The sequence below is a fragment of the Dipodomys merriami genome, unplaced genomic scaffold, assembly GCF_024711535.1.
Source record: "Dipodomys merriami isolate MVZ:Mamm:240054 unplaced genomic scaffold, mDipMer1.0.p SCAF_102, whole genome shotgun sequence".
NCBI lineage: Eukaryota > Metazoa > Chordata > Mammalia > Rodentia > Heteromyidae > Dipodomys > Dipodomys merriami.
This window is the reverse complement of record NW_027202294.1, coordinates 1,932,195-1,949,096: the sequence shown is the minus strand read 5'-3', so window position 1 is coordinate 1,949,096 and position 16,902 is coordinate 1,932,195. Positions and strand designations below refer to the sequence as shown.

General features: G+C 44.3%; 1 protein-coding gene across 3 annotated transcripts in view; it reads left to right on the top strand.

Moving 5' to 3' along the window:
• The first annotated feature begins 723 nt into the window (after positions 1 to 723).
• The window catches only part of Sufu (SUFU negative regulator of hedgehog signaling), a 101,316-nt gene continuing 85,137 nt past the window's right edge, over positions 724 to 16,902 (top strand). For 2 of the 3 annotated variants that reach the window (XM_069994526.1, XM_069994516.1), the window contains exons 1-2: positions 724 to 1,114; positions 5,570 to 5,704. In XM_069994526.1, coding sequence (XP_069850627.1) covers positions 933 to 1,114; positions 5,570 to 5,704 — 317 coding nt within the window. In that variant the 5' untranslated portion in view covers positions 724 to 932. The remainder of the gene's footprint in view (positions 1,115 to 5,569; positions 5,705 to 16,902) is intronic. The other variant, XM_069994534.1, reaches the window with a different exon arrangement.

Sequence of the window (16,902 nt, the reverse complement as noted above, 5' to 3'; positions counted from 1 at the left end):
TAAAACATCATCATCTATGGGCTTAGGAACTGCTCTAGCAATTCTAGGGAGCTAGAATTGATCGTGATGATCGTGTCAATGTATTTGAAAGTGCCCAGTGCACTTTTATTTTCTCCCTTTTGTCAAAGGGACCCTTTTGTCAATGACACTAAAACTATTAAAATTTATAATCTATTTTTTTGGGGGGTCCGGTCGTGGGGCCTGAACTCGGCCTGAGCGCTGTCCCTCAGCTCTTCAGCTCAAGGCTAGTGCTCTACCACTTGAGCTATAACGCCACTTCCGGCTTTTTTCTTTTTGCTTATGTGGTGCTGAGGAATCGAACCCAGGTCCTCAGGCATGCAAGGCAAGCGCTCTACCACTGAGCCACCTTCCCAGCCCCTAAAATTTATAATCTATTAAAATTATTGTTGCAGGAGCGAATGAATCAATCTGTTGTCAGATTTGTGTTTCAATTGTCAGCCTGACAGCAAATTAATAGTGAATGACAACAGCTTTGTCGGCGCTTTTCTTTTCGTGGGACCCTAGAACCCTCAAAAGTACTTTGGCTCTATTTGAACCTGGTTTCCTCCTATCACTAGGGGGAGACCAAGAGCCTTGGGACATTTCCAACACAAGGAGAAGGAGGCGGGGCCTATCGCCAAATCATGCCTTCCCCCCCTTGTGACTGACAAGGACCCTAACCAATGGGTGCTGGGACAGGGCGCGCCTGGGCCCCGCCCCCGTGAGCTCCCCACGGTCCCGCGGCACCCTTTGGCAGACTCCGCGGCGGCGACGGCTCGGGCGGACCGTGCACCGTGCGCAGGCGCGGAGCTAGACCTCGCTGCAGCCCCCATCGCCTCCGGGAGTCGCACCCACCGAGTCTGTCCGCTGGCCGGTCAGTGCGCTCTTCCTCCTCCACCTTCTCGGGTCCCCTCAGCACACTACGCGCCCTGATGGCGGAGCTGCGGCCTAGCGGCGCCCCCGGCCCCACCGCGCCCCCGGCCCCTGGCCCTACTGCCCCTCCGGCCTTTGCCTCACTCTTCCCCCCGGGTCTGCACGCTATCTACGGAGAGTGCCGCCGCCTTTACCCTGACCAACCGAACCCGCTCCAGGTTACCGCTATCGTCAAGTACTGGTATGCCCTGGGCCGAGGGAGGACAGGGGCCCGCGGGGAAACCTCAGAGCACTGGGGACCAAGTAGTTTAGGGGAGAGGGAGGAGGAGGAGAATGGTTAAAGCACTTGGAAGGACTTCCTGCTGCGAGGAAAGGAGTGAAGACTGAAGTTGGGAATGGGGACAAAGGGGTTAAACAGATCCTGTGGGTAGTGAAGGGTTAACCCGGATTAGGAGAATTGAGAACTGGGGGTGTGTATAGAAGCGGAGGGGGAACGGTGTGAGAGGGAACTTTGTGAATGTGGTGAAAGGAGGGGGCTCCTGAGGGGGTCATTAGTGGTCGCGAGGGGAAGCCAGGGGGAGCGACTGCAGTGGGATGGGGGAGGCGAGGCGGGGCCCGGGGAGCCTGAGGGCTTTGGAAGAGCGATGTTGAACAAGCGCCAAGCGCCGTGGGCACGCGACTGCTTCTGCTCGGGAAGGGTCTGGAGTCCCCCAGACTCTCCATCGGGTTGGAGGGGGTTAGCACGTTGAGGGAGCTGTGCTTGTGAAGAACTGAGGAGGTGGTCTCTTCTGGATACCTTTCCGATGACTTCAGAAGTCCTATTAATTAGAAACTGTTCATTTTGGAGTTTGATGGAGCAACTCTTCCTGATAAACTTTTGCTTACTCTGCACAGTTCTCTTTCTGCAGAGCTTCCTTTTGGCCTTGCAGCTGCTTTGCTGCGAGTTAACAGGGGCTGGATAATGAAACCCATGAAAAACTGAAAAGAGGGTTGCTGGGGGGGGGGGATGAGAAAAGGTCTATATAATAGAGATGAACTTGCTTAAAGTACACTGTACATATAGGTGAAATTATCCCAGTGAAAACCCCTTGAACTATTAATGTATGCTAATAAAAATAGTGAAGTGGAAAAAAAAACACAGAATCAGACTGGATTAAAAAGCAAAACAAAAAAAATAGGGCAGGGAACCATGGTTTGTAGATGAAGACCACAGCTTCCCACTTCCAGACAAGTAAATATGATGAAGAGCTGAACCCTGGGCAGGGAGGGAAAACCTGAAGTAGGATGTTTAGAGGAGTTTCCTGTCCACAGCTCAAGAATTTAAGCAGCAGTTTCTTTGGGATGCTCAGGGTAAGCCTCAAACTGCTCTTTTAAAGATCATTTTACAGAAGGGCTGCCCTTGGGAGTAAGGATGGTCTTTTCTGGTTTTCCATTCCTTTTTGCAACTTGTTTCAGCCTTCAGGCAAACAGGTGTTATGGGGACTGTGGAAAACTTCCTGCCTCATAGTTTCTGGACCAAAGGTTGACTGAAGAATTGCTTGACTCTATCCAGGAACCCCTTCAGTGCATCCTGCTTGAGTTGTTGTAAAGGGTAGACCTGAAAGAGTAGTGAATGTGTTTGTTGCTTACCTTCTCTTTTAGGACTGAGTCTCTCTCAATGAACATAGGCAGTCTCTTACTGCCTATGGAGATGGCAGTCATTAGGCTGAACCGGGCTGAGGTGAGCTTACTGGGTCATCGAGAGGATGGTAAGAAGGCTAATAGGGTGGAGAGCCTGAGGACAGCCACTCTCTAAGACAGGGTCCATAGGGAGCAGCTTCCTCTGTCCAGGTAAGCTAAGAGCAGGTATGGCTGGTAGGAAGTCCTCTCTGGCACACAAACTGTTCTTTGGTTGAAAGGAGATTCTGAAGAATGCTTATGAGCTCTTGCTAACTTAATCACCCCTCATAATTGTACCTCTACATTTAACTATTGTGATGAACTTTCCTTGTGTCATTAGAAAAGTAGTGCTGGCTCTGCCTTGTTCTTTGTTCAGGCTCATGTCAGTATGAGGAGAAATCCCTGCACAGAATCTAACAAGTATTTTTGTCGTCCAAGTGGTTCTGTAGAATAGTTATGTGTGAAAGGTGTCAAAGCATCATACAAAAGACTAAAATGGTTAGGGTTTTCTTTTTTCTTTTTTCTGCCTGAAGCTTATTAACCAGGCCCTATCTTCAGAGATGGGCTAGTGTGCAATGACAAATGAAGAGGATTGTACAACACATTGTGAGATTAGAAATGCTGCCTAGATGCAGAAACATCTAAGAGGGAACAGCTACAAGACTAGTTCTTTTCTTTCAAAAATCCAGGAGTTTACAAAATTAGGATACTGGCATTTATTCTTATCCCTCACATTTGGGAGGGATCCTATCAGCCTCTTTAGTCCTTGTAGCAGGGTGACCAACCTAGGCTGAGCCTGGCTGTTACCTAGAGTACCTTGGGATTCCTTTTGCTTTTGAGGGGTCGTTCTTTGGCTTGGAGTCCCTTATGAACAAGGATTAAAGCAGAGACACCTGTGGAGAGAAGAAATGCCCTGGGCCCTTTGATAATATCTTTTTCTAAGTACAGAATATAATGTAAAGTTTTGTTTTAAACTATTTTATTTTTTTATTGCTTGTGGGGCTTGAACTCTAGGCCTGGGTGCTGTCCCTCAGCTCTTCAGCTCACTTGAGCACAGTGCCACTTCCGGCCTTTTCTGTCTATGTGGTGCTGAGGAATCGAACCCAGGGCCTCTTGCATGTAAGGCAAGCACTCTACCGCTAAACCACCTTCCCAGCCCCATTATTATAGAATATAATGATTTTCCACATTTGTATTTGCATAGTAGAGCAGAGATATGGGATGAGGTTAGCTTTACTTGACTCTTTGATTATTCCCTGACTCGTTGTAAAGCATCTGCTTGATGTGACAGCTCTTGGGGGTCTTGGTCAGAGGAGGATTGTAGTGATATGGTAGGGCAGGTGACAGTGAATACAGTTTCATTGCTTGTTTTTTGATGGACATATGCTATAGTAGGGACATGGTTGGGATTTTGCAGCAGGAAACTGAAAGAAATATGTGATATGTAGTCATTCTCATCTATTCTGAGGTCCTTCCAGAGAGTTCTGCATTTTTCCTTCTTTCCCCTCACAAACTTCTAAATCCCATTGGTTCTAGAATTAGGTGATTTGGTGACATCAGAGTTAAAGGACATGGAAATTTGACCCTTTTCCTAATTCAGTTGAGTTTCTAAGCTATTCCTAGTATCTTTCTTTTAAGATCTATAAATAACCGTATTTCCTAGCAGAGAATAAGGATTTATACAAAGGCAAACAATATCCTGACAAAGAAGATAAAACCAGACCTACTGCTTTTAAGTAGAGTTTGAATTGCATGGTCCTGGCACACTTGCTGGGTTTGTCTGTATCAGGTTTTTTATTTGGTTGTTAGTAGTCTATCTCATTTGCAGAGTGCACTCTATGGTATGGTCAGACAGTGGTGGCAACTCAACTAGTAGTTTTTGTTTTTTTGTTTTTGGTGCCAGCTCTGGGGCTTGATCTCAAGGCTTGTGCCCTTGCCTGTTTTTTTCCCCTCAAGACTGGCCACATTTCCATTTGTATCTTTTTACTGGTTAATTGAAGGTAAGAGTATTATGATTTTGGCTGGCTTCGAACAGAGTTCCTCAGATCTCAGTCTCCTGAGTAGGTAGGATTATAGGTGTGAGCCACTGGTGCTCAGCTCAAATGGTGTTTATAGACCAAATATGGAATTCCTTTTGCTGATGGTGTTTATCCTTTCTGAAGGAAAGCAGGATTTTTTTTTTAAGTACTAATTACTCTGCTAAAGAGAATCCTTATTGAACTAAATCCTCAGAGTGAGATAATGACTGAATCTTCCTCAATTGCTTCTCTTTTGGAATTATGGGGGAAATTTAATGTGGTCCTCAGAGGCCACAAATTATTATTGTCCCAGCTCTACCTTTAAGTTGGCAGTCTCCTGGGATCCTCTTCTGGATGCAGGCACTCATAGGGTTTAGCTTGGCTCTTGCTAGAAGCTCTGCTCAGAACTGAGCCAGCCTCAGTTTGGCCTTTGTCACTTACAATGATAAAAGACTTTGGTCTATGTGTAGGACAGGGTCTGTACAGACTAGAGGCTTTGGGTGTGTTTAGAACAAACTGTAATTAACATAGGACACAATATAGTCTTTCAGGAACTAGCTGTCCAAGAGGCAGGAGTGGAAGGGAGCCTCTGCTTCCAGGAACAATGCCCGTTGGGGATGCTCCGGATGGTCATTCAGCAGAGGCCAATTGATTGACCGATGTTCCTCTTGCCTTGAAGCTTGGCATGTTTACAGGCACCAAGAAGAAGCATTAATCCCTGCCAATTCCATTTAGGATCGGTAATTTGAAACAGGAGAAAGCAAAATGGGCAACTACCCAGTTTATTTTATTTCTAAAAGAGGCTTTGCTTGTTGGAGGTAAAAGAATGGAGCTTTTTATACATGTGAAATCAGGCAGCCTCAGCTGCTTATCCCTAGAGAGATGTAGCCTCCCTTTAGTTATTTTTCACCGTAGGTTCCTCCAGTATAGGACCTTTGGATTTTGCAAAGCAGAGCCTCTCAGTTTGATATTGTCTAGTTTCCAGGCTCACACTGACACTCATGTTTTATCTTTTGCAGGTTGGGAGGCCCAGACCCCTTGGACTATGTTAGCATGTACAGGAACGTGGGGAGCCCTTCTGCCAACATCCCTGAGCACTGGCACTATATCAGCTTTGGCCTGAGCGATCTCTATGGGGACAACAGAGTACATGAGTGAGTGTATGCCACCTACTCACCTTCCACCTGCCATTCCTTAGGCTTGAGCCTGTTTCTGAGGTTTTCTTGAATAGGGGGTGATAAGGACACTGCTGTGAGGATGTTACTTCTCAAGTGGAACCCATCGGTTTCTCCCCTCTGCCCTCTGTTCATGTTGCAGTGATCCAAATGTGAATACTGTTCTAATACAGAAAAAACCATTCGATTTTTCTAGTCATTCTGTGGAGTTGGGCTCAGAGGATAGGCAACATGTCCTTGACCTCAAACTTCAGTTGATACTTGTATGTTTTCTTTTTTCCTCTTAGTTTAACACAGAAATTTATGTTGTTGTTGTTTTCTTTTTCCTTTTCCTTGTGCTACTGGGGATTGAACCCAGAATCTTGTGCATGCTAGGTAAGCACTCTATCTTAGAGCTACAACTCCAGCTTGAAAATTTTTCAACATAAAGCAAAATTAAGTTCCATAGCAAACACTAATCTACTCATACCACCAACGTCCTGTCATTTAACATTTTATTATACTTGCTTTGTATATATCCCTTTAGCATCCTTATCTACTTTTTATTTTATTTTTTATTTTTCAATTTTTTTCATGGGGCTTGAACTTTGGAATTGGGCATAGTCCCTCAGCTCTTCAGCTCAAGGCAAGTGCTCTACCACTTGAGCCACAGCACTTCTTCTGGTTTTCTTATGGTTAATTGGAGATAAGAGTCTCATGGACTTTCCTGTCTGGGCTGGTTTTGAACCTTGATCCTCAGATCTCAGCCTCCTGAGTAGCTAGGATTACAGGTGTGAGCCACCAGTGCCTGGCTTTACTTATTATTATTTTTTGTGTGCAAGTCCTAGGGCTTGAACTGGCCTGAGAGCTGTCCCTGAGCTTTTTTGCTCTAAGCTAGCATTCTACCATTTTGAGCTACAGCTGCACTTCCAGCTTTTTTTGGTGCATAATTAGAGATAAGAGTCTTGCTGGAGGAGGCCCCAATGCTTGATAAGAAATGTACTCATTACCTTGCTCATGTGATTGTAACCCTTCTGTACAGTATTTTCACAATAAAACACTTATTTAAAAAAAAGAGTCTTGCTGACTTTCCTGCCCAGGTTGGTTTTAACCTAGATCCTCAGATCTCAGCCTCCTGAGTAGGTGGGATTATAGGCATGAGCCACTGCCACTCTCCCCACTACCCTCCCCTATTTTGTTTTTGTTTTTTGTTTTTTGTTTTTTGTTTGCCAGTCCTGGGACTTCAACTCTGGAGGCTTTGTCCCTGAACTTCTTTTGCTCAAGGCTTGCACTCTACCACTTGAACCACAGTGACACTTTGGGCTTTTTCTGTTTATGTGGTACTGAGGAATGGAACCTAGGGCCTCATGCATACTAGGCAAGCACCCTACCACTCCACTAAGCCACATTCCCAGCCCTTGTTTTTGGTTTTGACATAATGTCTTGGTATGTTGCCCAGGCTTCCTTCAACAAATACTCCTGCCTCAGACTCTTCAGTAGCTTGGACTATAGGCATGTGACATAGCACCTGACATTAATTTTTTTCTTCTTTCTCCACTGCTTGTTGCTGCTGGTGCTGCTTTTTCCTCCTCCTCCTTTTCCTCCCCCTTCTACTCCTCTTCTTCATCTTCATCTTATTCTTTATGGAGTCTTGTTGAGTTACTTAAACTGGCTTGCAATCTTCCACCTCAGCCCACTCCCAAGTACTTGAGATTGTAGGTATATACCTTGCCTGGCTACTTGGCTACCCACTTTCTTATTTCTGGAGGGGTGGTGCTGCGGATCAAACTCAGAGCTTGGTGCTTGTCAGGCAAGTGTTCTACCACTGATCTGCATTCCCAGTCCTATCTACTTTCTTTCTTTCTTTTTTTTTTTTTCTGTTGGTTATGAGGCTTGAACTCTGGGCGTGGGTGCTGTCCCTCAACTCTTCAGCTCAAGGCTAGTGCTCTACCGCTTGAGTCACCACACCACTTCTGGTTTTCTAGTGCTTATTGGAGATAAGAGTCTCATTGACTTTTCTGCTGGGCTGGCTTTGAACTGTGATCCTCAGATCTCAGCCTCCTGAAGAGCTAGGATTACAGGCATGAGCCACCAGCCTATCTGCTTTCCTTTAACCTGCATTTTTACTTTTTTCTTTTCTTTTCTTTTTTTTTTTTTGTCGGTCGTGGGGCTTGAACTCTGGGCCTGGGCGCTGTCCCTTAGCTCTTCAGCTCAAGGCGAGCGCTCTACCACTTGAGCTACAGTGCCACTTCCGGTTTTCTGGTGGTTTATTGGAGATAGGAGTCTCACAGTCTCTCCTGCCCGGGCTGGCTTTGAACCGCGATCCTCAGATCTCAGCCTCCTGAGTAGCTAGGATTACAGGCGTGAGCCACCAGCGCCCAGCTACTTTTTTCTTTCTTTTGTGCCAGTACTTTGAATTTAGGGTCTGGGTGATGTTCTTTATATTTAAGGCTAGTACTCTACCACTTGAACCACATCTCCATTTCTGGCTTTATGGTTCTTAACTGGAGATAAGAGACTCATGGACTTTCCCTTCCTGTGCCGGCTTCAAATCTTGATTTTCAGATCTCAGCTTCTGAGTAGCTAGGATTACAGGTGTGAACCACCATCATCTGGCCTCATTTCACTTTTTTTTTTTTAAATACTGGTCTGCTTCCATTTGTTTCCCTGCACACTTCTAAATCTTACTTGCCTTTTCTTTTTCCCTCCAAACATTTAATTTGTGCTGGGAGAAAGCAAATACATTTTAATACCAAGTTAAACTTATTCAACTTAATTGTAAATCCTCTAAAATAATAGCAACAATTGGGATAGTTACAAAAGCTAGCAACATCTGTTAAGCACTGATTATAAGCCAAATATTCTATTTATTTTGCATGTATATGTTACTAGTGAAGTTAATTTTCACAATAACACAGTTAAACTGGTTGACACTAATATTCATCCTACTTTGCACATAAGGACACCAAGAAACAAGGAGGTTCCATGACTTGCTTAAACCTCATTTGTTAGAAGTGACAAAGCTGAGATGTAAATGCGGGGATTCTGACTCCAGAATCCACATTCCTTTTTCTTTCTTTCTTTTTTTTTTCCTTGGTCATGGAGCTTGAACTCTGGCCTGGGCACTGTCCTGAGCTCTTCAGCTCAAGTGAGCACTCTACCACTTGAGCCACCGCGCCACTTCTGGTTTTCTGGTGGATAATTGGAGATAAGAGTCTCATGGACTTTGCTGGTTGGGCTGGCTTTGAACCACGATTCTCAGATCTCAGTAGCTAGGATTACAGGTGTGAGCCACCAGCACCTGGCTCCTTTTACTTTCTTTATTTTTTTTTAACTTTCTTTAATTTTTTTCTGATGTTGAAGATAGAAACCAGGGCTTCATGTATGCCAGGCAAGTGATCTATCACTACTTCTCCAGACCTAAGAGTTCATACTCGTAGTGGGCTCTGTCCCTCAGCTTCTCTGTGCTCAAGGCTAGCACTCTACCACTTGAACCACAGTACCACTTCCTGCTTTTTCTGTTTATGTAGTACTAAGGAATTGAACCCAGTTCATGCATGCTAGACAAACACTCTACCACTAAGCCACATCCCCAGCCCTCATATCCTTTCTGGTTTTTGCTTCTACCTTTTTTTTTGTTTTGTTTTTGTTTTTGAGTCCGGTCGTGGGGCCTGAACTCTGGGCTTGGGCGCTGTCCCTCAGCTCTTCAGCTCAAGGCTAGCACTCTACCACTTGAGCCACAGCACCACTTCTGGCTTTTTTCTTTTGCTTATGTGGTGCTTAGGAATCGAACCCAGGGCCTCAGGCATGCAAGGCAAGCGCTCTACCACTGAGCCACCTTCCCAGCCCACCTTTTTTTTTTTGTAGTCTTTAATACCATTTTTTTTTTTTTTTTTTTGTGCCTAGTGGTGGCTCGTTAGGCTGGGTAACTTGAAGAGTAGCAGAGCTTTCTGTCCTGCCTGTGTAGAAGCTGATTTTTAGAGATGACAATGATATGGTAAAGATGGTAGTAGCCTTTTTTCCACTGTTACAGTAGTTCTTATTGTCTTCCATATTGTGTGTTCAGTATTTTACAATCTTTTTTTTTTTTTTTTTTGAGGGGAGAAGAGGTTTATTGGGGGCAGCGGGGTCTCAGTCCTTCTTGATGCCGGCCTTCCTCTTGGCTGCCAGCATGCTGCTCAGCTTCCTCCCACTTCCTCTTGGTGCCTGTGTTGTCCCCACCCTTTTCTTGATGAACTTGAGCTTTCTTTGGACACCTTGAGCAGCTCCATGGCCTGCTGCTCATACAGGGCGAAGCTATCCACCTCACACGTCGCGGATCTTGTCCTGCACGAACTTGGTGTGTTTGTAGGGAGGTGCCCACAACGGTGGCTGTGCCTCGGCTTGCTCACATTCTCGGTCCTTTTGTGGCCCTTTTTGAGGCCCACGGCCATGGGTAGCGCAGAGCCATGGTTGTCGTTCTTCAATGGCTGCTGTGGCAGAAGGGCTTTACAATCTTTTTTGTTTCTTTTTTGTCAGTCGTGGTGCTTGAACTCATGGTGTGGATACTGTCCCAGAGCATTTTTGCCCAAGGCTCTACCACTGTGAGTCACAGCACTGCTTCTGGTTTTCTGGTGGTTAATTGGAGATGAGTCTTACAGCCTTTCCTACCCGGGGTTGGCTTTGAACCACCATCCTCAGATCTTAGCCTCCTGAATAGGTAGGATTACACACATGAACCATCTGTGCTGGCTGTTTTACAATCTTATTAAGTTCTCTTGTAAGCTCCAATCTTATAGATGAGGAAACTTAGATCTGTTCAGAGGGTAAATGAGTCACTCTAAGTCTCACATCTAGGTTGCAAAAGAATTAGGGTAAAGCTGGGCATTGGTGGCTCAGCCTGTAATCCTTGCTACTTAGGAGGCTAAGATCAGAGGATCAGGGTTTGAAGTCAGCCTGAGCAAGAAAGTCTGTGTGACTCTTATTTTCACTAAATAACCAAAAAAGCTGGAAGTGGAGCTGTGGCTCAGTAGGAAAACAGCCTTGAGTGAAAAAGCTAAAGGACAATGCCCTGGCTCTGAGTTCAAGCCCCTCCAAAACAATTAGGACTGAATTGGACTGAGCCAAAGTCTGAGCTCTCATTCACCAGGCTATACCAACTCTGACCATAGACCCAATCCAGCTTCATCTTTTCTCATGTTAAATTCACTGGGCCAGGCCTCATCTCTACTGGCACATGGTGGCATGGTGGAAACAATGTCTGGGCCTGCCTGTACTGCTTTCCAAATGTTTGAAGTGTCAGCAGAAGGTTTGGGAACAGGGACTTAATCTTACCTGAATGGAGACCTTGCATTATAATGTTAATAAATGGAGATAGAATAGCAAACAGATGTGGGGAATAAAAGGACCATGCTAGATTTTTATTTATATTTTTAATAAGAACCTGCAGAGGGCATTTGGTGCTGCTATTCTATACATTTTTGTTGACAGATTTATTATAGTTAAAAGGAAACTATTTCCTATGTAGCATAAAGATTCTTCCAATGTATCTATCAGATATGGGTCTAAAGCTCAAAGTAAGATGACAAATGTAGTAGAGAAAGGTCCATGTTTTAACATCTGAATTTGAGGTAGGGCCTTCCTTACTGTTTTTCCTAGTTTAACACTAACTTCTCATGTGTCTGTTATTTCTATATGATAAGGTGTTTTGACATTCAAAAGCTATTTATAATAAGTGAAACTTCTATTTGGGCTTACACCTCATCTTTATAGTGTAGTGTTCTCCAGCATCACTTCCTGCCAGTAGGACATGAAAGGGAATGTCTTCATTTATCCAGTTCTGGTTCTGCTGTATGTTGTCAAAAGTACCTTTATAATTGGCCTTGTGCAGGTGTGACTGGCTTCTTTTTGATCCTGGTAAGTTTCTTTTTCTTTTTTTTTTCTTTCTTTTTTAATGACAGTGAACTCAGAGCTTCAAGCTTTTGCTTAGCTTTTTTGCTAAAGGTTGGCTTTCTATCACCTGGCCACATTTCCATTTTTGGCTTTTTGCTGATTAATTGGTGATAAGAATTTCTTAGGTTTATCTGGCTAGGCTAGCTTTGGACCTCAATTCTCAGATCTCAGCCTCTGAATAGCTAGGATTATAAGTGCATGAGCCTATAATCAGGCCTGGCTCTGATAAGTTTCTTGAAGAAAATCTTATAGTTGCAAACATTTTATGTGATCAGGTCTCATTAAAATGGGTTTTAATGGATTTCCATTTAACTTAGTATATGAAGCCAAGGTCAGAAAGTTGAGTATTCTCCTATATAGCTTAAGTGCTAAAAGGTGCTGTATGGCAATATACATCTCTAGTGTCATTCTGTTGTTTTTTGTTTGCTCATCATTCTCAGAAAAGAATAGAAACATTTTTTTCGGCAATCACCTATTTTGCAGTAGACATTGAATGACACATAATAGACATCTTAGAATAAAATGGTAAGGGGGCTGGGAAGGTAGCTCAGTGGTAGAGCGCTTGCCTTGCATGCTCGAGGCCCTGGGTTCGATTCCTTAGCACCACATAAGCAAAAAGAAAAAAGCCGGAAGTGGCGCTGTGGCTCAAGTGGTAGAGCGCTAGCCTTGAGCTGAAGAGCTGAGGGACAGCGCCCAGGCCCAGAGTTCAGGCCCCATGACCGGACCCAAAAAAAAAAAAAAAAAAAAGAATAAGATGGTAAGACATAATTTATGTTATAGTGTGTTCACATTCTAGAAGGGTGGGGAACATGAAAGAGATGTTGCAATATTAATAAATGCTGTGAGCCAAGACAGTAGAACATGATATGGGAGCACAGTGGAGAGACTGACTTTTAGTTAGGCTGCCAGATCTGCAGTCACTCAAAGGAAGATGTGAAGTTAAATTCTTTTTTTTTTTTTTTCCACATCCGGTCGTGGGGCCTGAACTCTGGGCCTGGGCGCTGTCCCTCAGCTCTTCAGCTCAAGGCTAGCGCTCTACCACTTGAACCACAGCGTCACTTCCGGCTTTTTCCTTTTTGTTTATGTGGTGCTGATGAATCAAACCCAGCATACAATTGAACTCATGCATGCAAGGCAAGTGCTCTACCACTGAGCCACCTTCCCAGCCCCAAAGGTAAATTCTTTATATAAAATTATCAAGCCAAGCTGGGCATGTCTGTAATTCTAGCTACTTAGGAGGCTGAGATCTGAGGATTGTAGTTCAAAGTCAATTGGGAGGGAGAAACTCAAGAGATTTTTTTTTTTTTTTGGTCGTGGGGCTTGAACTCTGGGCTTGGGCGCTGTCCCTGTGCTCTTTAGCTCAAGGTGAACGCTCTACCGCTTGAGCCACAGTGCCACTTCCGGTTTTCTAGTGGTTTATTGGAGATATGAGTCTCATGGACTTTCCTGCCAGGGCTGTCTTTGAACCTCGATCCTCAGATCTCAGCCTCCTGAGTAGCTAGGATTACAGGCGTGAGCCACCGGCGCCTGGCTCAAGAGATTCTTATCTCCAGTTAACCAGCAAGATGCCATAGTGGAGGTATGGCTCAAGTGGTAGAACACCAGCTATGAGTGTCAAAAACTCAATGACTGGGAATGTGGCTTAGTGGTAGAGTGCTCGCCTAGCATGCAGGAAGCCCTGGGTTCGATTCCTGAGTACCACATAAACAGAAAAAGCCAGAAATGGCGCTATGGCTCAAGTGGTAGAGTGCCAGCTTTGAGCAAAAGAAGCTCAGGGACAGTGCCCAGGCCCTGAGTTCAAGCCCGAGGACTGGCAAAAGCAAAAAACAATGAAAGTGTGAGGCTCATAGTTCAGTTATTATGGGAAGAAAACAAAAGAGCAGAGACAAGAACAAGAGGCTCATTTGCTTCCCTACTAGGAGTTGGGGACTTGAATGGGAAATATAATGAGATCTTGTCTCTTGAAAGTAAAAGTGATAAAAATAAAATAAAAATAATTTTATATTATAGTCAGGGTAATTCTGTGATGTGAAGAATTCTTATTATCTCTATATAGATACAGAAACTCAGAGAAGTTTGTTCCATAGCTTGTAAATTAGAAGCCAGATCTAGTGACCCCAAAGCTTGTATTAGCTACAGTGCTATATTGCCTTTCCATTTTGACTCAGCAGCGTTTGTTCAGTGACTACCTGTGCTTCCTCTTAGTAGGATCTTTTTCCTCATAGTTTATTGAGGATAGAAGGGGACACAGAGAAGCAGAGAAGTCCTTTGCATTTCTTTTTTCTCAAAGGCAGAGAGCCTCACCCTGGAAACCCTAAAAAGGGTGAAGAGCAAGCAGATTAGCTCTTTCTCTACAGAAAACAGGACAAGAGAGCTCTTGGTTGCATCAATCTTAAAAAGAAAAAAAAAAGGCTAAATTATTTATATATGCAGTGGGGATTATGAGTTACTTTTTTAGCCAGGAGCCTGTGGCTCATGTCTGTAATCCTAGCTACTCAGGAGGCTGAGATCTGAGGATCACTGTTCAAAGTCAGCCTGGACAGGAAAGTCGGTGTGACAGTTTCCCAATTAATCACCAGAAAACCAGAAATAGTGCTGTGGCTCAAAGTGGTAGAGCGCTGAGCTTAAGCAAAAAAGCTCAGGGACAGGGCTGGGAATGTGGCTTAGTGGTAGAGTGCTTGCCTAGCATGCATGAATCGAAATTCCTTAGTACTACATTAAAAAAAGCCAGAAGTGATGCTGTGGCTCAAGTGGTAGAATACTAGCCTTGACTAAGGAAGCTTAGAGACAGGGCCCAGGCCCTGAGTTCAAGCCTTAAGACTGGAAAAAAAAAATCTCGGAAGTTGCTCTGTGGCTCAAGTGGTAGAGCACTAAGCCTTGAGTTGAATAGCTGAAGGACAGCATGCAGGCTCAGAGTTCAAGCTGAATAAGCAACAAGAAAAACCCAAAAAACAAAAAACAAAACTCAGGGACAGAGCCCAGGCCCTGAGTTCAAGCCCCAAACTGAAGAAAAAAAAAAAAGTAACTTTTTTTTTTCTTTTGTCGGTCAGGGGGCTTGAACTCTGGGCTTGGGCACTGTCCCTGAGCTCTTCAGCTCAAGGTGAGCGCTCTATCCCTTGAGCCACAGTGCCACTTCCATAACTTTTTTTTATATTAATAAGGTTTTTTTTTATTGTGAAAATACCATACAGAGGGGTTACAATTACATGAGCAAGGTAATGAATACATTTCCTATAAAGCATTGTTGCCGCCTCCTTTGTTTCCCCTTACCATCCCTGCCCTCCTGTAACTTTTTTTTTTAAAGGTAACTTTTTTATATTTAAGTGGCTATGGATTGTACCCAAGGCCCCATATACCCTACACTTGAACTCAGCGCCTGAGCACTGGGCTTGAATTCAGGGCCTGAGCACTATTCCTGAGCCTCTTTGTGTTCAAGGCTCTACCACTTGAGCCACAGCACCATTTCTGGCCTTTTCTGTTTTATGTGGTACTAAGGAATCAATCTAGGAATTCATTCATGCTAGGCAAGCACTCTACTACTAAGCCACATTCCCAGCCCTCCCCCCTCAATTTTTTTTTAACTGATAAAGGCATAAAAATGGTTCAGATGGGGGCTGGGAAGGTGGCTCAGTGGTAGAGGGCTTGCCTTGCATGCCTGAGGCCCTGGGTTCGATTCCTCAGCACCACATAAGCAAAAAGAAAAAAGCCGGAAGTGGCGCTGTGGCTCAAGTGGTAGAGCGCTAGCCTTGAGCTGAAGAGCTGAGGGACAGCGCCCAGAGTTCAGGCCCCACAACCGGACCCCAAAGAAAAAAATGGTTCAGATGTATTTTAAGTGACAAATAAAATAGAAATTGTGTGATAGGATATATCCTGATATGCTTGACACATGTATACGTTGTATAATGTTTAAATCAGTTTCAACATGTCTGTCTTATTCCTTATAGCCCAAATGTTTAAAATTCTATCATTTTGCTCTTTGAAATGTACAGTAAATTATTATTTATAGTCACTCAACTATGCAAGGGCACATCAGAACTTCTTGTCCCATCTAACTGTAACTTAGTTCCCAATTGACTAGCCTCTCTCCATCCTCTCTTACTCTTCTTGGCCCCTAGTAACCACACTTCTACTCTTACCTTCTATGAGTACATCAAAAGGCTCAGAAGAGGTTGTTTCTAAAACTGGAGAGATGGCACAAGTTCCAGCTTGGGGAAACCACAGGAGAAAGTAAAGTGTTTTTCTAGGAAGCCAGAGGCTACCCTCAACTGACTTAAACAGGAGAGACTATCCTGTCCAAGTCCCTGGTCTCAGGAAGTATCAGACAGCTGAACTTCAGCTGCCAAGTGCTTGTCAGAGCCTGTAGCTCTGGCCTTTCCCTTGTGGCCAGGCAGCTGTGGATGGAATGTGGGACTCTAAGGCTCTGTGGAGGCAGCAGCTTCAGTCCCTCTCTCTGAGGATTTCTGGCTGCCCTTGCTACCAGCAGCTCTGATTGAACAGAACTACAAGGGGCCTAAGGTGGCCTATGAGGCTTGGTAGCTGAAGAATGTGTTTGTGAATGAAGTAGACGTGTCTGGTAGGATTCCACCTGGGCAGGACATCTGCTGTATGCACTGTGCTGGCTCCAAAGACAGCCTTTGTGAGGAGTTGGCCTGAGTGCTAGCCACATCTTACCACCATTGGAATTCTAGGCTATGTCCCATAATTGCTGACTCAATGGCAGCTATGCCCAGTGGAGTTAGGAGTAATCCTGCCCCCTTTTTGGGGCTGGAACGGTTGCTTTCCTGTGACTGCTTTTACTTGTTTGGTAGAGAGTTTTATTTCCCCTTCATATTCTTTACTGGACTCTGTACTACACAAGTTATTTATTAAAACACTAGCTTTAACTTTTTCAATTACAATTTAGTGTGGCTTTGATCTTCTATAGTTAAGAAATACTAACTTTTCCTGCTTAAAGCTTGGCTTGTAGAAAATTTTTAACTTAACATTTCATCTACTAGAGCTTTCAGTAGAAATCTCATCTTTGCCCTACACATCTGTATGTGAGCTTGATTCCTGTCGGATTGGGCTTGAGCTTTATTCCCAAAGCTCTCATCAGAGTGCTTTGTTAATAAACCAACTGCAGAGATGGCAGGTTTCTGTCCCAGAGAAGCCCTAGAGAAGGGCTCTGCAGGTGTAATGGAGGGAAGGCCGCTTTGAAGCTTTAGTCTTTTTGCTTTTCCTCTTTGAGATGTTTGGTTTCAGGATGACTATGTGAAGTTGTAACATTC